The 25,868-nt window shown below is 37.3% G+C and overlaps 1 protein-coding gene across 1 annotated transcript in view; it reads left to right on the forward strand.

Moving 5' to 3' along the window:
* The window catches only part of LOC109430547 (uncharacterized), a 776,197-nt gene that overhangs the window by 654,753 nt on the left and 95,576 nt on the right, over nt 1-25,868 (forward strand). Inside the window, exon 12 of the mRNA XM_062852938.1 lies at nt 21,679-21,818. Coding sequence (XP_062708922.1) covers nt 21,679-21,818 — 140 coding nt within the window. The remainder of the gene's footprint in view (nt 1-21,678; nt 21,819-25,868) is intronic.

Below are 25,868 nucleotides of genomic sequence, written 5' to 3' on the forward strand. Positions count from 1 at the left end.
TTTGGACGTAAAAAAGTGGACGTAAACTAATTCGGCGTAAAAAAAAGTGGACGTAAAATTAGGTCGGGGTGTATGCCTTGTTCCGGACGATATATGTCTTGTTCCGGAGAGCTAATTAAAGTAGATACTTCTCAATATCGATTATTGAATAAAACAGGCCCTATTCTGATGACTTACGTTGAAAATACAATTACGAATTTACTTCAAAATTATCGAAAATGTTCATTGTTTCCCTAAAACCCCTCAAATGCACAGGTATGCAAGACGACATACTTCACAATCACATACAATATTCACCCCAAAATCGTTGAAATAATAATTGTAAGAAATTAAAATGCCTTATTGCAATGAAAAATGTTCAATAAAGTAGCATTAGGCAGCCAATCTCTTAACATTAATCTAGAACGCTTAAAATAGATGGTGACCAAAATACATTGCATGTTTTCTACTGTCAATATATTCTGGTCATCTGATGAACTACACGGAGAAGCTGTGCGATTACATACTCAGAGGCGTATTCTGTGGGTCTGGCGATATTTCCTCGATTTTAACAAAAACTGTAATAGTTATCAAAATAGATGCCTGTTAAGCGGAAAATTTTGCTTATTTGTGAGAAAATATTTGTAAATTTATGCTACTTCCATGATTTAGCAGTATTCATGGCTAAACATTGAGATAATTGCCCTGTCCAAATTATATATGCCTGAGGGTGTTCAAAACATATATTCGGTGTCCAAAATGCCATTCTAACAGGCGGTTGGAAATTGTGATTTTCTCAGCTTAAAATGCTTTCGTTAAGATTTTTGTCACCTGGAACGCAAAGTACAATCATATTATAAGCATATTAGTAACTTTGCAAAATAATCAATTGCTTTCTAAGGAAGCTAGGGGACGATTTTTCTAACGTTGTCCTCAGCCTGTCCAAAATACATGAATTACCCTACTCTTTTATATTGCAGACAAGGTCGCCAGACTGATGCGGTCGAACGCTTTTTCCGCAACTAAGGGCAACGTAAATTTCCACTTTTCCACACCACTTTTCCTGCAGGATACGTTTCGCAACGAGCAAAAGAACAGTTGTTGACCTGTCCGGTAGGAATGCGGCCTGATGGCAGCCAAGCTTACCCACGTAGCCTTGCAGCTTTTCAAGCACCCATATTACGTAAATTTAATTCCCGGTACCTGCTGGACATACAGATTCTACGGTACTGGGATACGGTGGCAGGGGTTCGACATTTTGAAATCGGACTCACAGGGTTTTCTATCCACGCGCTAGGAAGTTCGTTGGTGGACCAGGCAGAGGTCACCAATTGTTAAAGCTACCGCAGAATATATTTATTTGCATATTTCAGCAGCACTGTTGCCAAACGATCATGCCCGGGTGTTTTCTTGTATTGCATCTTGCTTTTATTCCGATGTATGACTAAGAAGGCTGGTCCTTCAGGCAGGTCATGATCGTCTACACCGAATCGGGAAGTTCATCTTCATTTATTTACTGTAGACTAGCACATTTACATATAGGTACATGTTTGTTCTTAATGCTAATGTAAATCTTCGGTAATTGCTGCTGACTGTTGCCAATTTCTCAGATTTTTTTTTAAATTCCTTTTCTGTTGTTTTGCTGGGAACGGCGGTATTGTTTTGAATATTTGTGGGATCGGCTTATCCTCGCTCCGATTGGCAATTTTTGCACATTTTTGAAGAGATTCACACAGTCCTCTTAAGCTTTTCATAAACGCATTTAACTTCACTGAGCTTCTGTGCATTTTTTTCCGAGATTTTCCAGGACTTTCAAAAACGATATTGTACATCAATGTCAACAGTTTTCGGTACCGTGAAACGGGGTATCTTTGATAATGCGGGTAACTTTGATAGTACGGAAGGCATTGTGTACTTTATCTTATAACTATGATTCCTTCAACCAGTTAAGAAAAAGGTAAACGTAAATCAATTCTATACATATGAAAGTTCATCTTAGACGAATTTTCATTAAAACCTAGTTTATATACAACTTTTTGGACAAAAAATAAAAATTGTTGATATTTTTGTCATTTATCAACCCCTTCAAACAAACTGCTATACGACTTCGTTAAAACTATTTTTTCAATGAATGGACTCTTATTCTCGATAGATTCATCATAGTAGATTCCAAATCTGGCCTTGAATCTCTTAACGAAGTGTGTTTTTATGAAATGGAAGCAATTTTGTAAATTGTGACATAAATCTCCATACATTGATAAACGCCTAAAAGTATGCAATGCCCTTGTAATTTCATGTAGATAAATATGTGTTGTTCAAAATTTGTTAATAAAACATTAAAAAACTACTCGAAAAAAGAAAACTAACCATGCATAGCATGTAATCATATGTTGATGTACCGTTAAGCATTTATTATTACAAGATAATGATTTTTGATAGCTAAATTTATTGTGTTTTGCACTCAATACTCCACAAACTCATTTTTATATGTAGAATTTAGTAAAATATCAATGTTTTGATATAAAAATTATATCATATATATTCCACAAGCCTTCTCTCATTATGTTCATACGCTTAAGATTTCAATCTGTGATTATTTTTTGAGATTTGATGTGTTTTTAGGTCATTATCAAAGTTACCCCAAAATGAAAATCTGATTTTCGGTTATATGAAAAACTAAAAGTTATCCAAAATATTTCAGATTATCGAATCTTTTAATTGCAATTGATAACTGATACCCCAGTACTTGTTTTAAAAATATAAAACTCGGGGAAATACTGTTACATGTAAAAATATTGAGAAAATTCGCTAAAAAACTATCAAAGTTACCCCATTTTACGGTACCTAAAACGGGGTATTTTGGTAAATTGGATAACTTTGTCAGTGATTTTTCGTTAGCACCGATGACTAGGGCTTTTTAACACTGTATTTATGCATGCATTACGGCTTAAGAAGCGTGATAGCTTGGGTAAGCATATAAAGACGATGACATTGAAAAAGTTGTTGTAATCAAACGAACCATGAATATTTGGAAGCAACTGCCAATGTTATAAGCAATGTTTGTTATTGTGCTAAAAGGAACCATTGCTTGCAAGAATTTGAACGTGTAATAGATCTTTGCAAGAAACTTAATGTAAAGTTGGGGACATTTTACATTCCAGGAATGCTGTAAAGCAAATCAAAAACCACATTGCAGATGAGAGCCGAAAGGATACATAGAGAAGTAGAAAATAACCACAAAATATATAACATTTTACATCGATGAAAGTAGCACGAGGAGCACGGAGTCAACCATGGTTATGTATATTAGAACTGAACCTAATGACAAATTTTGCATGTCTTTTTGGGTAGCCAAATCGACTGATTTGAAATTGAAAAACTTGCTGTTAACATTGATTGCGAAAATACGCACTAGGAAATAGCTTCCTGTCCATTAACTGGATAAAGCTAACGACAGGGTTAAATATATCATTTGTACACGCATGTAATTTGGACATGCACGGTGCTGTATATCTTGTTTTAAGTACAGAGTCTTCTAAATGTCGATAATTTGATCAATCAGACCCTGCTTAACAATTAAGAATTTAGTTCAAAGTTATCGAAAATACGAATTGGGTCACTGAAACTCCCCAAATGCGGTGGCATGCAAGAGGACACACACTTTTTAGGTACATATGGTAAAAAATATAATTTGGACTTGTATGTAATTTGGACAGGCACGGTGGTGTATGTCTTGTTTCTTGATATCGATTATTGGATCAATCAGACCCTATTATGTTGACTTATGTTGAAAATACGCTTAACAATTACGAATTTACTTCGAAATTATCGAAAATGTAAACTGTGTCAATAGAACCCCACAAATTCGCAGGTCTGCAAGAGGACATACACTTTACCATCACGTACAATAGGTTTACCTTTAATAATTGTAAGAAACTTGAAAGCCTTATTGCAATGAGGAATGTTCAATAAAGAAGCAGTAGGCAGCCAATCTCTTAACATTCATCTGGAACAGTGGTGTGCAAAATATATTACAGGTTTTCTACTGCTAATATGTTTGGGTCATGTGATAAACTACATGGCGATGCTGTGCGATTGTATACTTGGAGGCGTATTCTGTGGATTTAAACAAAAACTGTATTAGTTACCAAAATAGATTTAACAGGCCTGAAGACATTGGATTATTTGCATGATAATATTTGTAAATTTTAACTACCGTAAAACGGGGTATCTTTGATAATGCGGGTAACTTTGATAGTACGGAAGGCATTGTGTACTTTATCTTATAACTATGATTCCTTCAACCAGTTAAGAAAAAGGTAAACGTAAATCAATTCTATACATATGAAAGTTCATCTTAGACGAATTTTCATTAAAATCTAGTTTATATACAACTTTTTGGACAAAAAATAAAAATTGTTGATATTTTTGTCATTTATCAACCCCTTCAAACAAACTGCTATACGACTTCGTTAAAACTATTTTTTCAATGAATGGACTCTTATTCTCGATAGATTCATCATAGTAGATTCCAAATCTGGCCTTGAATCTCTTAACGAAGTGTGTTTTTATGAAATGGAAGCAATTTTGTAAATTGTGACATAAATCTCCATACATTGATAAACGCCTAAAAGTATGCAATGCCCTTGTAATTTCATGTAGATAAATATGTGTTGTTCAAAATTTGTTAATAAAACATTAAAAAACTACTCGAAAAAAGAAAACTAACCATGCATAGCATGTAATCATATGTTGATGTACCGTTAAGCATTTATTATTACAAGATAATGATTTTTGATAGCTAAATTTATTGTGTTTTGCACTCAATACTCCACAAACTCATTTTTATATGTAGAATTTAGTAAAATATCAATGTTTTGATATAAAAATTATATCATATATATTCCACAAGCCTTCTCTCATTATGTTCATACGCTTAAGATTTCAATCTGTGATTATTTTTTGAGATTTGATGTGTTTTTAGGGCATTATCATATGAAAAACTAAAAGTTATCCAAAATATTTCAGATTATCGAATCTTTTAATTGCAATTGATAACTGATACCCCAGTACTTGTTTTAAAAATATAAAACTCGGGGAAATACTGTTACATGTAAAAATATTGAGAAAATTCGCTAAAAAAACTATCAAAGTTACCCCATTTTACGGTACCTATATGATTTAACAGTATTCATGTCTAAACATTGAGATAATAGCACTGTCCGAATTATATATATATCTGAGGGTGTCCAAAACATGTATAGGGTAATTTATGTATTTTGGTCAGGCTGAGAACAACGTTGGAAACATTGTCCCTTAACCCGCAGGCTACGGGGCTTACAACAAAATTTCAAACCGCTGCCAAAGACGCAAACATCCATATTTTTTAATGAAATTTTGAGGTTCACTTCACTATTAGTTGTAGTTTCAATATGCTGGGAGCCACAAAAATTGAAGCCACGAGGACAATTTTATTCCGGTGGACGTCTGGGTCAGGAGGGGTAAAAATTGCATAACCTTCCTTTTAGCAAGGCCCCATTAGTTGGAATCCAAATAAATTCATCTGAAAAGTTGTTAGTTCTATGTATTATTGTATATTACGTCAGGCCTGGGGGTTAAGAAGTATATAGGTGGTGTAGAACTTTTTCCAGGCCTCCAAAATATTTTCAATTTTGAGTCTAATTTCTATGCGCTTGTAAAAGATTTTGAGGCACGCAAGAAGTAGATTTTTCTGTCCTAAGCTAGGTCTTAAGGGGAAGCTTACCGGGCGGGCCGGTAAAACCCGACTTCGGCGCACGTTTCGATTTTTTTAAAATTAACGAAAAGAGATATCGAAATAATAAAACAAATCACGCTGTAGCTGAGATGTTGGGCTTCATTTTCATAAAAAAATATTTGATTTTACTCAAAATTTGAAAAAGTTGGACTCTCGAGAACACCAAAATTTTTGGTAGGAAAACCGCTCCCATGCCGCAAATTTTTGTGTTTGCACAACGATTTCTCCCGTAAAAATGTGTTTTATCATATAACTATGTACGGTCATTTTGCTCAGAAACTAATAACGAGTCGAATGGTATATAAATATCAGGGGGTTTCATACAAAAATCTACATTGAGAGGCATTTGTATGAAAACATTTCCAAAATTATTGCGCGCCACCGCGATCGAACAGCAGCTAACGGTTTCTTGGCTGGCCTGCGGTGGGCACCCGTGCAGCGAAACAAAGCAGCAGATTTGCCTCACTGACGTTGATCCGGTAAAATAGTTGGACACAAATTGATTTCAGAAAAAATATGTAATTGATTGCATGTTGGTTAATGCACGTGCAGTACACGGATGATTTCGTAATAGAAATAATGCATCTAGACAAATAAAAAATGGTTACTCAAATATGGTGTTTCAGGAATGGTACTCGTATTTATATTGCAGTACAATATTAAACAAAAACATTTTTATTATTGAGTAGGCTGAGAAAGGAATGCGCGATATTTCTGATGAAAAAAAAACGCGATATCTCGCGTAATTCGTCATAAGGGCCTAAAAGCCATTGGTAACCAATTGTGTAGCACGATGCTACCGAGTAGATAAATGAATAAACAAAAATTTAAACGCCAGCTTGATCAAGAGGAGACTGTCCTCTATCTGCCAATAGGTTAAATTTTGATGTTTACCTGCTATTCTGCACAGAAACAACGAGCTACATACATGGTTACCAATAGTTTTTAGGGCGAGATCATAAGTTACACGAGTTATGATGATAAGTTCAGCTGAGGATCGTTTTGGGGAATAGGATTGAAGAAATCTCGCAGCGGTAAACGCGCGGTTAACCAATATTTAGAAGGACCATGCTGAAAGTACTGGATTCGATTTCCGAACGGTCCAGGATCTTTTTTGTGATTATTTGTGATTTTTTGTGATTATTTAAGAATTCTAATGAATACTTGAGTACACTGAGCTTGCTCGAGAATTCTTGAAGAATTTGAAAATATTCCTCGACTTTTTGTAATTATTTAGGAATACTAATGAATATTTGAGCCTGCTGAGCTTATTCGAGGATTCCTGAAGAATGTTAGGAGTTTTCCTCGATTTTACGACAGCTGAGAAATTTAGGAATTTCCCTTTAGGAATTTCCTTTCGGAGTTTCCCTTACGAATTTCCTTCCGGAAGTTCCTTTACGAATTTCCTTTCGGAATTTCCCATGCGAATTTCCTTTTGGAACGTCCTTTAGGAATTTTCTTTAGGAATGTCCTTTAGGAATTTCCTTTAGGAATTTTCCTTTCGGTATTTTCTTTAGGAATTTCCTTTCGGAATTTCCTCTAGGAATTTCCTTTCGGAATTTCCTTTAGGAATTTCCTTTCGGAATTTCCCTCAGGAATTTCCTTTCGGAATTTCCTTTAGGAATTTCCTTTAGGAATTTCCTTTGGAACTTCCTTTCGGAATTTCCTTTAGGAATTTTCTTTTGGAATTTCCTTAGGAATTTCTTTTCGGAATTTCCTTTAGGATTTTCCTTTCGGAATTTCCTTTAGGAATTTGCTTTCGGAATTTCCTTTAGGAATTTCCTTTCGGAATTTCCTTTAGGAATTTCCTTTCGGAATTTTCTTTAGGAATTTCCTTTCGGAATTTCCTTTAGGAATTCTTTTTCGGAATTTCCATTAGGAATTTTCTTTCGGAATTTCATTTCGGAATTTCCTTTAGGAATATTCTTTCGGAATTTCCGTTAGGAATTTCCTTTCGGAATTTCCTTTAGGAATTTCCTTTCGGAATTTCCCTTAGGAATTTCCTTTAGGAATTTCCTTTGGGAGTTTCCTTTCGTAATTTCCTTTAGGAATTTTCTTTTGGAATTTCCTTTAGGAATTTCCTTTCGGAACTTCCTTTAGGAATTTCCTTTAGGAACTTCCTTTAGGAATTTTCCTTTAGGAATTTCCTTGAGGAATTTCCTTTCGGAATTACCTACAGGAATTTCCTTTCGGAATTTCTTTAAGGAATTTCCTTTCGGAATTTCCCTTACGAATTTCCTTTCGGAAATTCCCTTACGAATTTCCTTTCGGAATTTCCCTTACGAATTTCCTTTAGGAATTTCCTTTCGGAATTTCCTTTTAGGAATTTCCTTTAGGAATTTCTTTTAGGAATTTTCTTTAGGAATTTCCTTTAGGAATTTGCTTTACGAATTTCCTTTAGGAATTTCCTTTCGGAATTTCCTTTTGGAATTTGCTTTCGGAATTTGCTTTAGGAATTTACTTTCGGAATTTCCTTTAGGAATTTCCTTTCGGAATTTCCTTTCGGAATTTCCTTTAGGAATTTCCTTTCGGAATTTCCTTTAGGAATTTCCTTTCGAAACTTCCTTTAGGAATTTCCTTTCGGAACTTCCTTTAGGAATTTCCTTTAGGAATTTTCTTTCGGAATTGCCTACAGGAATTTATTTTCGGAATTTTCTTTAGGAATTTTCTTTAGGAATTTCCTTTAGGAATTTCCTTTCGGAATTTCCTTTCGGGATTTTCCTTACAAATTTTCTTTCGGAAATTCCCTTACGAATTTCCTTTCGGAATTTCCCTTACGAATTTGCTTTAGGAATTTTCTTTAGGAACGTCCTCTAGGAATTTTCTTTAGGAATGTCCTTTAGGAATTTCAATGTTACCCCGGTTTACGGTAGTACGAATTTTTCGGTCAACTATGCTCATGCTAATCTGATTTTTTTCTGACTATTGATTACTCAGGATTTCCTTAAAAATATTTCAGTAGGCCATGAATTCCAAGAGAAATTGCGCATTTTTGAAAAATCTGAACCTGATTCCGTTTCCGTAACGATATGGTAGGCTGATTTTGAAGAAGCTGTTACATAATTGCCACTTACCTTTAAATTTATAAAGAACACAATTTTAGGGATCTTCGCATATTGGTTGATTGTGATAGGTTTTTCTACGCTTTTTTTTCATGCGCACGCATGCCAATTTTATATTTGCTTTCAAGGGCGTAGCCAGCTTTTCGGCCAGGGGGAGGCGAGCACCCTTACACTGAAAACCAAATTGCAGTAACAAGGAGTTCAAATACTTCATCATTAAAAAAAAAATAAAAGTGAAGTATGAAATATAGGTGATTAACAGGAATGGTTCAATGGAAGAATTATATATGATTATAAACCTGAGGAATTCCTCAAGATATTGCTTCAGGAATTTCTTAACAAATGCCATCATGAATTTGAATTTATCCAGCAGTTTCTCCAGAAATTTCTCTATTATTTTTCCAGGTTATTTTAATGTAGATATTCCAGCAGAAATAACCTTCGGAAAACTTGCAGTAATTCCGTTGGCAATACCTTCAGAAATTTTACCAATAATTCCTCCAGATGTTTTATTACGAATTTCACCATGCATTCTTTTGAGAATATCTCCAGTAATTCTTTACAAATATCATTCTTAATTCCACCAGAAATCCGTTTGAGAAGCTCCAGAAAATACTTTAAGAATTTCTCCGGGAATTCTTTCAAAAAATCCAATCAAACTAAGATTCCTTTCCTTGAGGAATACCCTTCAAATTTTTTGGAGAAATTTCTTCGAAAAATCCTTTAATGAATTCCTTAGAAATTACCGGAAAAAAAATCTTTGAAAATTTCTAAAGGAATACCTTCGGAAATTCCTGGATGAATATCTTTGGAAGTTGCTGGAGGAATGCATTCGGAAATTTTTAAAGGAATCAATTAAAAAATAATTTCAGGAATTTATTTCGCAAATCTTTGAATAATTCCACCGGAAATTCCTTGACAAATTCTTCAGAAATTTCTTGAGGAATTCCTTCATTGCTAAAGCTCCTTGAGAAATTCCTCCTTCGAGAGTTCTTCTACGATTTCCTTTAGAAGATTCTTCGGGAATTCCTTGAGGAATTTCTTTGAAATTGCTATAAAATATTCCTTGAGGAACTTCCTCGGAGTTTTCGTGAGAAATTCTTCCGAAAATTCCTTGAGGAATACCTTCAAAAATTCTTGGAGGAATTAATCCGGAAATTTCTGTGAGAATTCCTTCCCAAATTCCTGAAGCAATTCTTTCGAAAATATTGAAAAAAATCCACTAAAAGTCTCATGAGATATCCCTTCTGAAATTCCATAAGGAATTTCTTTAAAATTATTTCAAAACTTCCTTGAAAAAATATTTCGGAAATTCCTGAAGAAATGCTTTTTGTGATTTTTTATTTCCTAGGGAATTCGGAAATTCTTTGAAGAAGTCCTTTGAAAATGCCTTGATAAGGAAAATTCGGAAATTGTTAAAGGAGTTTGCTTGGACATTTTTTTGACATATGTCTGAAATGTCTTATGGAATACCTTCAGAAATTTTGTGAGAAATTGTTTGATAACTTCGTTGAGGATTTTTTTCGTTTTTTTTTATAAATCTTTACGAAATTCCTCAAGGAATTCCAGCGAAAGATCCTTGAGAAGTTTCTTCGGAAATTCCTCAAGAAATTCCTTCAAAAATGTATTGCGGAACTCCTACGAAAACTTGAGAAACTTCTTCAAACATTCCTTCAGAAACACGTTTGGGGATTGTGTGAGAAAATCCTAAGGAAATGTTTTGAGGACAACCGTCAAAAATTTTTGAAGGAATTCATTCGGAAATTTTTGGAGGTATTTCAAGGCAAATCGATAAGAAATTTCTTTGGAAATTCCGGGAGGGATTTCTTTGGAAATTCGTAGAGGAATTCCTTCGGAAATTCAGGAGGAAATCCTTTGAAAATTCCAGGAGAAATTCCTTTGAAAATTCCTTTGAAAATTCCTGGAGGAATTCCTACGGAAATTCCTGGACAAACTCCTCCGGAAACTCATGGAGGAATTCTTCGGGAAAATTCTGGAGGAATTCCCTCGGAAATTCTTGGAGGGATTGCTTCAAGAATTCGTGGAGGATTTTCTTGCGGGAATTCCTGGAGGAATTTCTTCGGAAATTACTGGAGTAATTCTTTCGGAAATACCTGGAGAAATTTCATCCTGAAATTTCTGGAGGAATTCCTTCGGAAATTAATGAAGGAATTCCTTCAGAAAATCCTTGAGCGATTCCTTCGCAAAAGTCCTGGAGGAATTCCTTCTGAAATTTATGAAGGAGCTCCTTCGGAAATTCGTGATGGAATTCCTGGAGAAATTCTTTCGAAAATTCCTGGTGGAATTCCTTCGAATATTCATGAAACAATTCCTTCGGAAATTCCGGCAGGAAATCCTTTGAAAATTCCAGGTGAAATTCCTTTGAAAATCCCTGGAGGAATTCCACCAGAAATTACTGCAGGAATCCCCTCGGAAATTCCAGGAGGAATTCCTTCGGAAATTCCAGGAGGAATTCCTTCGGAAATTGCTGGAAGATTTCCTACGGAAATTCCTGAAGGAATTCCTTCGGAAATTTACGAAGGAATTCCTTCGGAAATTTACGAAGGAATTCCATCGGAAATTCCCGGAGGAGTTCCTTCAGAAATTGCAGAAGGAATTTCTTTGAAAAATCCTGGAGGATCTCCTTCGGAAATTCCTCGAGAATTTCCTCCAGAAATTTCTGAAGAAACTCATCAGGAAATTCATGAAGGAATTTCTCAGGAAATTCCTGGAGGAATTCCTTTGAAAATTCGTTAAGGAATTTCTTCAGAAATTCGTAAATGAATTCTTTCGGAGAATTTCTGGAGCAATTCCTTCGGAAATTCATGTAGGAATTCCTTTGGAAAATGCTTTAGGATGTCCTTCGCAAAATTCCTGGAGGAATTCCTTCGGAAATTCGTGGAGGGATTCCGTCGGAAAATTTCTGGAGGAATTCCTTTGGAAATTCATGTAGGAATTCCTTCGGACATTCATGGAAGAATTCCTTCGGAAGTTCCAGAGGAAAAATTCTTTAAAAATTCCAAGAGGAATTCCTTTGAAAATTCCTAGAAGAATTTCTTCGGAAATTCTTGGAAAAATTCTTCCGGAAATTCCTCGAGGAATTTCTTCGGAAATTCGTAGAGGAATTCCGTCGGAAAATTTCTGGAGGAATTCCTTCGGAAATTCATGGAGGCATTCCTTCGGAAAATCCTTTTGAAATTCGTTGGCAAAATTCCTGGAGGAATTTGTTCGGCAATTCATGGAGGAATTCCTTCGAAAATTCATGGAGGGATTTCTTCGGACATTCATGAAGGAATTCCTTCGGAAATTCCAGGAGGAAATCCTTTGAAAATCCCAAGAGGAGTTCCCTTGAAAAATCCTGGAAGAATTCCTTCGGAAATTCCTGGAGGAATTACTCCGGAAATTCCTAGAGTAATTCCTCCAGAAATTTGTGGAGGATTTTTTCCGAAATTTTCTGGAGGAATTTCTCCGGAAGTTCCTGGAGGATTTCCCTCGGAAATTCCTGGAGGAATTCTCTCGGAAATACATGGAGGAATTCATTCGGAAAATCCTTCGCAAAATTCCAGGTGGAATTACATCGGAAATTCATGGAGAAATTTCTTTGGAAATTTCCAAAGGAATTTCTCCAGGAATTTCCGACAGAATTTCTCTTGGAATGTCTGAAGGAATTCTTCCTGGAATATCCAAAAAAATCCCTCAGGAATTTCCAAAAGAGTTTCTCCAGGAATTTCCGAAAGGATTTCCAAAGGAATTCCTCCAGGAATTTCCAATAGAATTCCTCCGGGATTAAAAAAAAATCCTCCAAGAATTTCCGAAGGAATTCCTCCAGGAATTTCCGAAATAATTGATTCACGAATTTCAGAAGGAATGCATCCAAGAGATTCCGGAGGGATTTCTCCAGGAAATTCCGAAGAAATTCCCCTAAGAATTTCAGAAAGAATTCCTGCAGGAATTTCCAAAGGAATTCCTCCATGAATCTTCAAACGAATTCGTCCAGCAATTTCCGAAGGAACGCCTCCCGGAATTTCCGAAAGAATTCCTCCAGGAATATTCCTAAAGGAATTTGTAAAGGAATTCCTCCATGAATTTTCGAGGGAATTCCTCTTGGAATTTCCGAAAATAAAATCCAAAAAGACTTTCCGAAAGAGCACCTCCAGGAATTTCCGAAGGAATTCGTCCAATAATTTCCGAAGAAATTATTCCAGCAATTTCCGAAGGAATTCCTCCAGGAATCATAAAAAGCATTCCTCTAAGAAGTTTAGAATGATTTTTTTCCAGGAATGTCCTAAGGAATTCATCCAAGGATTTTCTCAGGAATTTCTCTATAGATTTCTGAAAGAATTCCTCCAGAAATTTCCGGAGGTATTCATCCAAGATTTTTCGAGGGAACTCCCCAAGGAATTTCCGAAGGAATTCCTGCAGAAATTCCCGAAGGAATTCCTTCAGAAATTTCCGAACGAATTCCTTCAGGAATTTCTGAAGGAATTCTTCCAGGAATTTGCGAAGGGATTCCTCCAAGAATTTTGGAAGGAATTCCTTCTGGATTTTTTTAAGGAATTCCTCCAGGATTTTTTAAAGGAATTGCTTCAGGAATTTCCGAAGCAATTCCTCCCGGAATTTCCGAAAGAATTCCTCCAGGAATTCCTAAAGAAATTCCTTCTGGAATTTCCGAATGAATTCCTCCAGGAATCTCCACAGGAATTCGTCCAGCAATTTCCGAAGGAATTCCTCCCGGAATTTCTGAAATAATTCCTCCAGAACTTTCCGAAAGTATTCATCCAAGATTTTTCGAAGGACCTCGCCAAGGAATTTTCGATGGAATTCCTCTAGTAATTTCCGAACGAAGTCCTTCAGGAATTTCCGATGGAATTTCTCCAGAAATTTTCAAAGGAATTCTTCCAGGATTTGCGAAGGGATTCCTCCAAGAATTATGGATGGCATTCCTTCAGAAATTTCCAATGGAATTCGTCCAGCAATTTCCGATGGAACTCCTTCACGAATTTCCGAAAGAATTCATCTAGGAATTCCTAAAGGAATTTCTCCTGGAATTTCCGAATAAATTCCTCCGGGAATCTCCAAAGGAATTCGTCCAGCAATTTCTGAAGGAATTCCTTCCGAAATTTCTGAAAGAATTCCTTCGGAGTTTCCAGGAATCTCCGAAGGAATTCCTCCAGGAATTCCGCTAGGAATTTTCGAAGGAATTCCTGCAAGAATTTCCAAAAATAATCCAAAAAATATTTCCGAAAAAAATCCTCCACGACTTTCCGAAGGAATTCCTCCGGGAATTTTCAATGACATTCGTCCAGCAATTTTCGAAGGAATTCCTCCAGGAATTTCCAAAAGCATTCCTCCAGGAAGTTTGGAATTATTTTGTCCAGGAATTTCGTAAGGAATTCACCTAAGGATTTCCTCACGAATTTCTCTATGGATTTCTGAAAGAATTCCTCCAGGAATCTCCGAAGGTATTCATCCAAGATTTTCCCAAGGTACTGCCCAAGGAATTTCCGAAGAAATTTCTTCAGGAATTTGCGAAGGGATTCCTCCAGGAATTTTGGATGGAATTCCTTCATGAATTTCCAAAGAAATTCCTACAGGTATTTCCGAAGGATTACCCTCAGGAATTTTCAAAGATATTCCTCCAAGAATTTCCGAAGGAATTTTATTTTTATTTTATTTTCCGAGAATTTTATTTTTACTAGTCAAAAATAGCTCTGATCATCTAAGTTTTTCGGTTAAGTTAGAATATAGTTGCTCAGTCAGGGGGGTGGGGGGCACGACCCCCCCCCCCCCCGCCTGTGCCCTTGTTTGCTTTCGTGGATTGATATTTTTTTGAACAATATTGCTTACAAAATAGATGTCAATGAATAAAACAAGGCCAAGTCTTATTTTGTTTGAAAAAAAAATCTTTTTCAAGCTCGATGCATGCTTTCGTTTTTGCTATCATTAAATCTCTCTAAAATGAGTTATAGTTTTATAGGGTATAAATTATTCAAATGAACTCGGATCAATTTGCGGTTTTCGGCAATGTTGTTGAAGATAGATTTTCCGATAAAGATGGAAAATTTGGTGATGATTGAACATGTACATCGCTACCTAGACTAAAAAACTGAAAACATGTGGTTTCTCCGTATAACTGGATGGATTTTCCCATACAATCTCCAGCCCGTCGAGCGCCCCCTTAGACTTGTAGACTTGTCCGATTTCGCTCAAAATTTAACAGTGGTTTCTGAGAGTCAACAATAAAATATTTTTGGGGTAAGACTTTAGATTTTAATAGTTTTATGTTTTCCGTATATACATATACATCGCGTCGGTTTTGTCGGTTTTGGATATGTACGGCGGAAATAGGAGTCATATGACAAAATGGCATGATACCCTATATGTTGAACAATCCCGACAGATGTTTCACATTCATTTTTTTATTTCTATATATCACTGAAAGTTAAATCGGACAGAATATATTCGAAAAATAATCTTCCTCGGTATTTATTCTGTATAAAAATTGAAAAAAACTCTTATCATAAAAGCCACCAAAATTGTTCAATGAATATTATTAAGATTCTTTCAAGTTTTGCTGCTAGAGTAAATAATTCAGGCTCCTCTTGAATTTCTCAAAATATTAAGTCAGTAATTCTGACATGTTTTTTTTTTTAGGAATTTTGTCAACAACTCTGCTCTTAGTGTTGTATAAAAAACTCATTTGGGAGTAACGTATGAGAAGTATTTTAATTTATCCTTCCCAAATTATGCCACACGACGGCTGGTCGCGACGATTATGGTCTAACAAATCAGCAAAACTTACAATATACCTTTATAGCACATCACCATCACATGTTCCGGTTTGAAAACTTACTTCGCTATTTCTTAAAAATTTTGTGTAGAAAATGTGACACAACGAAAAAAACGTTAAAATATGCTATATTGACCAATACAAATTATCCCCTAGTTCTAGCATCTTTATTACATCCGCGAACTATGCATTTGTTCCATGTGAGCATAGCGACAAATCTTTTATATTATTTTACCGTTTCATGTTCTTTCCCATCATCCGCACGGGTGCCCACCGCAGGCCAGCCAAGAAACCGTTAGCTGCTGTTCGATCGCGGTGGCGCGCAATAATTTTGGAAATGTTTTCATACAAATGCCTCTCAATGTAGATTTTTGTATGAAACCCCCTGATATTTATATACCATTCGACTCGTTATTAGTTTCTGAGCAAAATGACCGTACATAGTTATATGATAAAACACATTTTTACGGGAGAAATCGTTGTGCAAACACAAAAATTTGCGGCATGGGAGCGGTTTTCCTACCAAAAATTTTGGTGTTCTCGAGAGTCCAACTTTTTCAAATTTTGAGTAAAATCAAATATTTTTTTATGAAAATGAAGCCCAACATCTCAGCTACAGCGTGATTTGTTTTATATTTCGATATCTCTTTTCGTTAATTTTTAAAAAATCGAAACGTGCGCCGAAGTCGGGTTTTACCGGCCCGCCCGGTAAGCTTCCCCTTAAGCATATTGAATTAAACTATAAGTAAAACCTGATGGTAACATACTGTTTTCGTTAGAAAAATCATGTTTTTCACGAAAGTAAAACGATTTTACAAGAAATTGCCTACTTTTAGGCGTTTAATGTTTCATAAAAGGTACCGCATTTATCGCCTAAAAGTAGGCAATTTCTTGTAAAATCGTATTACTTTCGTGGAAAACATGATTTTTCTAACACAAAAACAGTGTGTTGCCATCAAGTTTTACTTATAGTTAATTCAATATGCTTAAGACCCAGCTTAGGACAGAAAAATCTACTCCTTGCGTGCCTTAAAATCTTTTACAAGCGCATAGAAATCAGACTCAAAATTGAAAATATTTTGGAGGCCTGGAAAAAGTTCTACACCACCTATATACTTCTTAACCCCCAGGCCTGACGTAATATACAATAATACATAGAACTAACAACTTTTCAGATGAATTTATTTGGATTCCAACTAATGGGGCCTTGCTAAAAGGAAGGTTATGCAATTTTTACCCCTCCTGACCCAGACGTCCACCGGAATAAAATTGTCCTCGTGGCTTCAATTTTTGTGGCTCCCAGCATATTGAAACTACAACTAATAGTGAAGTGAACCTCAAAATTTCATTAAAAAATATGGATGTTTGCGTCTTTGGCAGCGGTTTGAAATTTTGTTGTAAGCCCCGTAGCCTACGGGTTAAATTCCTTAGAAAGCAATTGAATATTTTGCAAAGTTACTTATACGCATAGAATTTGACTGTACTTTGCATTCTCGATGACTAAAACCTCAACGAAAGCATTTTTAGCTGCGAAAATCACAATTTCCAATCGCCTTTTAGAATTGCATTTTGGACACTGAATATATGTTTAGGTCACCCTCACGTATATATAATTTGGACAGGGCTGTTATCTCAATGTTTAGCCATGAATACTGTTAAATCATGGAAGTAGTATAAATTAACAAATATTTTCTAGCATAATCAAATTTCTTCGTTTAACAGGCTTCTATGTTAGTAATTAATGCAGTTTTTGTTAAAATCTAGGAAATACCGCTAGACCCACAGAAAACGCCTCCAAGTATGCAATCGCACAGAATTCCCGTGTAGATCGTCATATGACCAAAATATACTTACAGTAGAAAACTTCTAATGTATTTTGGACACCGCCTATTTTAAGCGTTCTAGATGAATGTTAAGAAATTTGCTGGCTAGTTCTTCTGAATTGAACATTTTTCTATGCAATAAGGCTTTTAATTTTCTTACAATTATTAATTCAACGATTTTGAGGTGAATATTGTATTTGACTGTGAAGTGTATGTCGTCTTGCATACCTGTGCATTTGAGGGGTTTTTGTGAAACAATTTACATTTTCGATAATTTTGAAGCAAATTTTTAATTGTTAAGCGTATTTTCAACGTAAGTCATCACAATAGGGTCTGTTTGATCCAATAATCGATATCGAGATTTATCTACTTTTAATAGTTCTCCGGAACAAAAGACATACATCGCCGTGTATATCCAAATTACATACATGTCCAAATTATATTTTTTTACCCTACAGTGCCGATTCGTTCGTTAGGGGCTCGTTAGATGGTCTGTCTCGCTGGTTGGATGTTCACTGGTTGAGGCAAAACCCAACTAAAAAGCACTGTCAGTGTCAAAATCGATGTCAAAACGAGTTTGACGTCTGATCGCCGTCGCATCGCAGCTCCTATATACAGACCGTTTGTGAAAGTATGTGAGTGTTTCGTGACGTATTTCTTGTCACTTGCAGTATGTCTAGAGCATTCTGATCAGTTGTCAGTTGCCCCAACGAACGAACACGGTTCGCTAATCGGGGCGCAGTCGTGACCCAACCTGCGAATCCAGGCTGTATTGTATACATTAGCCTTTAAGGAAGGTTCTAGAAATTTCCCTTCCAGGAGATTCTTGGATTTTCTTGATTGGATAAAAAAAACTATTTTTTAGGAACTACATATTATCAATCGACACCCCAAGTTCTCCATACAAACTTCGGTCATAAACTGTGACCAGGTACAATATTTTTCAAACATTCTTTCACTATGACACTTCTAGTGTTTCAAATCCCTGTTCTTTTTTTTTCTTATCCCATAACAAAATTTAGTGGTGAACGGTGTAATTAATGGCGTAGTCGTATTTGTCGGACGTCTCCATGTGATTGTCTTCTATAATTTCTTCCAGAATCATACTAGTATTGGCGTTAGAAATTCCAGTTCTTTTGGATGCTGCTGCAGCGTTTGGAGTTGTGATGTCTGTTTTCTTGGAATACCTATGAAATTTACAGTTGGACTGCAGCCAAGGGGCATGGAAGGGAGGAATAAAAATAATTGTGATTAAGAATGGGAAAAGTCGTTAGCAATTTCAATACATTGTCTAAAATTTTGTTTGATCAAATGTTGTTACTTAGAACACTCGGGTTGAATAATGTTGGGTCTGGTATACGAGAAAATTTGATTCGAGCTGGTCAAATTCTGTAAAATGTTATAGGGCTATGCAGGCCCGTGCACAGAAGTGGCGCCAAGGGAGGGGGTTTTCCCAATTTCGGCAAAAGGCGGAGGGGCGCCTAGTATATGGAGCGTCGCTAATGGGGAGGGTTTAACATCCATCCCAGCCCCCACCAACCTCCTCCCCCCCCCCCTTGTGCACGGGCTTGGGGCTATGTTTAATGAAGTAAACACTTACTGTTTACCTTTTCTTGCTTATCAACCGATTTATTATCGTTCTTCTGGCAATTTTTCTCATAATTTCCTTCCGATTCACTAGAATTTTCAACCTCCATTCCAGTTCCCACGCATGATACAGCACAAGGCAACGGGCTTGAGGATTTTTTTACAAATAGTTTTCGCTTTGGTTCGACAGTGGAAGAAATTTTGCTTTTAGAACGTTGTGTAACTTTAACGAAAAATTGGCTTGAAAAATTATAAGAAAACTTTACAAAATTACCTCACCATTTTTCATACAGCTGCTTTAGACACGTTAGCACGATATCGACGCGTATGATCGTGAAACCCATGACGCTTTGCTGCACAATCATTTTTGACACTTCTTAAATACTGTCAGACACCGTAAGACCTTTCAAGTAGTTGTAATAAAACATCACTTGTAGCGCTTGCCTCTTCGTTGGAATCCGATTCACTTCAAACTGGTTCAACACTAGACCAGCCAAAGGTATTAACACTTTCGGACTATTTGCTAGTAGTGCTTCCATGTTTGTAGATATGCACTTACAATGATCACTGTCAACTGTCTACGGCCAACTGTCTACTAAGATTTCAAAGAGTGACAGAGCTAGCGTGAGACATGGAAAGAGAGAGATAGAAAGTCAAGCCAAGGGAAAGAAGAAGGAACAAGTGGAGGATAACGCAATCAGGGTTACCTTTCCTTTTATGCTTCACTCTCAAAATGAATTGTATGCATTAGACAAATACGCCCTTTTGAAACATTACTCTTCTGATCAATCACTCATCAGAGCTCCAACAGGTTATAAAAAATGCTTGGTCCACTTCACTGAAAACATGGGCAAAGTACCTATCATTAAAAAACCCTTACACTGAAATAAATGTTGTTGTGGAAATTATCGATTCCATAGTAAAATTAAAAACCGTACTTATGACTCTCAATTGACGTTTAACCGACAACAGTTATTTTTAGTTACCTTTACTAAAAAACACTGTTAATTTGACTAGCAGTGCAGTAAACATTATTAAACATAATAATAGGTAATTTAACAGCTGGGCATTCTATTTTTAGCTATACTGTGTTGTAAGATGTGTATCCAGGAAAAATGGACAATGTTTTGTTGTTGAGGTGACTACGCTTCTAGTCAAATTTACTGCAATGCATTGTAACTTCAATCATGTTTCAGTGAACTTCACAGATTTTGTTGTCTGTTGGGTTGGGAATCCTAGATATGGTTAGCAATTTTACTAAGGAATCGGTAGTTTCCACAACAAAATTCATTTCAGTGTACGCATGATGTCCGCTTTTATCTTGGATGCTGTGTGGTCCCCACATCTGACGTGGGCTGCCAGAGGTGGTGTGGCAATGGAAAATTTGGCGGTGGTGCAGAACATGCCATACATTTGTGGCACACATCCATGGGAACGTCCATTAATAACGTCACGCTTTGAAAGGGGAGGGGAGGTTCAATAAAGTCTGACAACAAATACAACAATTTTAGAGGTATCATACAAAAAGCGTGACATAGGAGGGAGGGGAGGTTTGAAAATGACCATTTTTTGCGTGACGTAATTCCGTGACGTAGGCGCGTCCCAGCAGCAGGCGGTTGCTTGCAGTGCACGGTGTACAACATTCAGGAGGTGATACATTCCGGAAATCTGACAGTTTTTTGACGACGTAATTTGAATCGTTCAAAGGCGTGAACAAAACCATCAAGTACTCCACACCAAATTGATAAACATGAAAGGACGACAAGAACGACGTCACATGTTTACGTCCAAAATTGATGTTTACATAGGTAATTAGCCTGCCTTGTGATATTGCATACCGTGCTTGCAGTGCTGCTAGAAAAAAAACCATGCAATGAGCCATTCGATGTGGTGGCAAATTGTTTTTGCAAAAGAACTTTTTCCACAAACGACGGATCGCCTTGCGGCCTTCGAACAAAAGTTTTATTGTAATCTGTTCTAGGGAGTAAGTGGGTTCATTTATTATTAGAAATTAACATGACGCTCCGCCTGATTCTTTTATTGTGAAATTAACTTCTCCCATACTAAATCCGATATAAAATTGAAATCTTCGGCGCTTAAATATAGTTTCACCGATCGCGCTGAAACTCTGTACAGTTAATACTGGACCTAATAGGAATCCGAAAATCATACAGGAATTGCATTTTATTTTTCTGTCCCATCCTAGTGGCTACAGTTCTTTATCCAGTCCGATAGAGAGTCCATTAAGAATTACCATTCGCCAATATCCGGGTCCGAGTCATGGGTTGATAAGGGGGTTAGTGTCAGCTGCTCTTCAGGGGAAAGAGCAACTGATAGAAAAAACATCAAGAAAATTTTTCAGTCGGAATTCAAAACTAAAATATTTTAAACAACGTCAAGTTCTTCATTTCTAATAATACTGTTCTTTCTCATCTTCTCTTTTCATGACCCTATTCAATAAACTCTACCGAAACCATAATTACGCCATCGAATTCACACCGACCCCAACACGATTCACAAATGACCCCGATACATCACGATTCCTGTTCAAAACCGGAAACAACCGGAACGAAACAATTCCGGCTCTCCACCAACGCCGCATCCATTCAATCATCGTGCAACATCAAACAACAAACAAACCCGCCGGCAACCCTGGAACAGATTATCATCAAACCCCTTCTGGAGGACGGATTGCTGTTGTACAGTGGCCACCACGAGTACGGGGACTACATCTCGCTGTGCCTCAACATGGGCTACGTGGAGTTTACTTTCGATCTTGGCAGCGGGCCAGCAACGGTGAGGTACGTATCGCTTTTCGCTTCTCGCATGTATTAATTTGGCAGCATCGGAGCAATTTTGGAGCTTTCCCAGCTCAGTGAAGAGGGAGCAATATGGAGACCGGATACTGTGCCTGGGCGGCATCCACCTACAGTCCATCTACAGCAGGACGTTGAATGGGTGAAAACTGGTCGAGGCTTATTTTCATAATGATGTTCAAACAAAAACAGCCGGTTGCCCGCCTCATATGACATAATTAAAGTCATGCGGAATGATAACTAACGATAGCAGGTTAGGGGCAGAAGGTAATGGGGGTCGGGCTAATAATTAGGGAACGGCTATGTTTCCTGATTAGGGTTGATTATGTGTTTGCATAGCTTCATTCGGCTGGCTGGTTGCTGATGAGATTGATTCGTAGTCAAGGTTAGAATACCATCATCGACACACAGTTGCAGAACTGATTGTGACGGTCCTTCTAAATAGCCACGTACACAACGTTTTGAGGCGAATGAAAATACTTTGATCAATTTATTAGGATCTCGGGAACAGGTTGTTGACCTAAGGTCACCCATCAACCGTGATGGAGCTGCCGACGCTGGTTGAGCCGCCCCTCCTTGGTGAACAGATATTCGGGACGTACTTCTTCTTCAATCTAGTTGAATCAGAAAGACAACACTGTTTGAACCCTGCCCAGGCTGCCATTTCAGTTAAAGGCTAGTTTCCACTTAGTAAGTACTGTGTAAAAAGATAGGACAAGTTATGATCAGATATAACTTTTGCAGTTAATTACTTTAGGCGTTCGCAGTTGGTGAGTAATTCGCAGCCGAAAAGATTTGTCAACAGATGTCACTATCTGGTGATGCTGTCAGTCATGTTGTGAATTTTCCGTACGGAATAATATGTCGATTACGAGACTAAAAGTGACATTTTTTTTTGTTTTTTTTTTCTTTCACACCAAAGACGTTGGTGTTTATCTGAAGTGAAAATCTAAGATTTTTGTATAGAACTATCAACAGGTCGCAGTGACTTAAATACCCAAGAAGGAATAAAAATAATAAGGTTTTTGTAAGGTGGATATTTCATTAATGATTTTGCGTGGTTATTTACCGAAAACAAATTGGCGTCGTAACAGTCAGAAAATTTCAAGAATAAGCTAATGTATTCATGAGATGCCGGGTAAAGATCCCACCAGAGGATCCTCTATTTTTGTCTGAAGACTGGGAATTCCATCAAAGTTTTGAGAATATGGTAAAAAGTTTTCATTGGTAGAAACTTTCAAATGTTATTTCAATAGTTTCTTTATGCTTCAGGAGTTCTAGGAAAATTCCACCAAGAGATGCTCGGAATTGCTAAGGAATTCATCCTTACTTTCACCGCGAATATCTCTAGGAGTTCCTTGGAAATTGCTCCAGAAGTTCCTTAGGAAATCCTCAAGGGGCTGTTCATTAACCACGTAGACCAAAATTTGGCAATCTCAGACTACCCCTCCCCCTCGTAGACTTTTGTCCATACAAAAATTTTGAAATTTGTATGGAGCGTAGACTTTGGCCAGACCAACCCCCCTTCCCCCTAAAAAGTCTACGTGGTTTATGAACGGCCCCCAAGGAGTTTCTCGGAAATTTCTCCAGGAATTCCTTGGGAATTTCTCCAGGAGTGCCTCGGGAATTCCTTCTGTAATTCCTTGGAAATTCCTCCAGGAGCTCCTCGGAAAATAATGCAGAAGTGGGAGTTTTTCCGAGAATTCATCGAGAAGTTTTGCAGGAATACCTAGAATTCCTTATTTTGAAAAGGGCGCAACAACAATTTCAAATGTCTGCTTCTCCCGTTCCTCCTGAGCGTATATCCCATTTTTTCATGTAATTTCTGACCAGTAACAGATAGAGCAGACTGTCCTCTATCGGTTAACGGGATAAGTTTGCAAAAATAAATTGAAATACGCTTAGGAGGGTCGAAACTAGCTGAGGCAGGCAATGGTTGTTCCGCCCTTTTCACATGTTGGTCTAGTTATTCCAGGAGCTCCCTGGGAAACCTTCCAGAAGTTCCCAGGAAATGCATTCAGGAGTTGCCCGAGACTTTCTGTAGAAGTTCCTTTGGAATTTATCCCAAGGTCTTCGGGATTTTTTTTTTGGGATTTCCTTGGCAATTTTTTTCTCAGAAGTTTCTCCAGAACTTCCTTGAAAAGGAAATTTCTACAGAAGTTCCTCGCGATTTTTTGCAGAAGTTTCTTGGGGATTTCTTCAGAACTTCTTCGAGAATTTTTCCAGCAGTTCTACCAGAAGTTCCTCGGAAATTCTTCCATGAAATTCTTCCATCACTTTTCCTAGGAGATCTCAGTAGTTTTTAAGGACTTCAGAGGAAATTAATTCAGGATTTCCATGGATAATTCTGCAGGAATTTCCGGAGGATTTATCCACAAGTTTCTCAGGAGTTCCTAAAAGAGTTCCATGTGAATTCTCCTGCGTGTTACTCGGAAATTTCTCCAAATGTTCCTCAAGAAGTTCCAGGAGAATTCCTTCAGGAGTTCCTCGGAAATTTCTTCAAGAGCTCCTCCGGAATACCTCCAGGAGTTTCACGAGAATACCTTAAGGGATTTTTCTAAAATTCCTCGGCTCGCCCGCTCTCCAGGGCTTCCTCGGGAATCTCTTCAGGAGTTCCTCGGCAATGTTCCCAGGAGATCCTTGGCAACTTTTCCAGAAGTTCCTAGGAAATTGTTTCATAATTTCCTCCACAATTCCCCTTCAAGATTTCCCTAAGAAGGGAAGTGCTCTGGGAATTTCTCAATGAGTTCCTCGAATACCTCCAGGAGTTTTTCGGGCGTTCCTTCAGGAGTTCCCCTGGATAAATTCCCGGGTAAGTCCTGGGGAAATCCCTGGGAACTCCTGGAAGAATTGCCGGGGACCTCCTGGAGGTATTCTCGGAGAATTTTGCAGAAATTTCCGGCGAACTCCTGGAGAAATTCCCGGAGAACTACTACAGGAATTCCCGGGGAACTCTTGGAGGATTTCCTAGAGGAATCCGCGGGGAATACCTGGAAGAATTTCCTGGGAACCCCAAGAGGAATTCCTGGGGAACTCCTGGAGGAATTTCTTGGGAATTTCAGGAGGAATATTGCTAGGGAACTCATGGAGGTATTCTCGGAGAATTTATGGAGGAATTCCTGGGGAACTCATGTTTATTTCTTGGAAGTATTCCTGGGAAAGCCATAGGGTAACGGTTGAATTTTGGACCCCTAGAGGACATTGGTTTGAATTGAATTCAAAATCAAACAGATTCAGAGGGTATTTACACATAATGATGATGTTAGTATGTTCGTAAAAGCCTCCACTGTTCGTTAAAAATACCCACAAGGTCATTTCTGGCTGAAAATTTGATGAAAATAACTGATTTTTGAAGCATCAGTTTTCACTGTTTTGGACACCCCAATATATTTTGGACCCTCTTCAGTATATATTTTGGATACCCGGTGTATAAACTCGTTTGAAACTATTTTGGAAGAATTTGCCGCTTGAATATGCTGGATCTCATCCTAATTACTTGATTGACAAAGGCTGATAAGACGAAGTTTGCGAATTTAATGCGCTAGAATGATAAACGTTTTTGTTTACATCTGCAAGTTTCCTCAGCACCGCAATCTCTTTTTGTAAACATGATGCGACACTCGCACGGATGATGAGCTAGGCAAATAAGGATATTTCCAGTGAGGAAATGATTGCTGCCCGTGCAGAGCGATCTTATTTAGCGAATGATTCTAAAAATTTTCTTCATCTCATCATTAAACCTGTGTAAGTTGTGGTAAAAGGACACAGGGGGTCCAAAATATATGGGGGTCCAAATTATATTGGTTACCCTAGATGGGGCTCCTGTAGGAATTTTCTAGGAACTCCTAGAGGAATTCTCGTGGAGCTCCTGAAGGACTTTTCGGGGTACTTCTGGTGGAAGTGCTGTGTAGATTCTGAAGAAATTCTCAGGGTTATTTTGGAGGAATTTCCGGAAAACTCTTATGAATTCTTGGGAAACTGCTTGAGACAATTTTAGAATCAACTCTCAGAAGTATCACAGAAGGAATTCTGGTA

The sequence above is a fragment of the Aedes albopictus genome, chromosome 2, assembly GCF_035046485.1.
Source record: "Aedes albopictus strain Foshan chromosome 2, AalbF5, whole genome shotgun sequence".
In the NCBI taxonomy this organism is placed as follows: domain Eukaryota; kingdom Metazoa; phylum Arthropoda; class Insecta; order Diptera; family Culicidae; genus Aedes; species Aedes albopictus.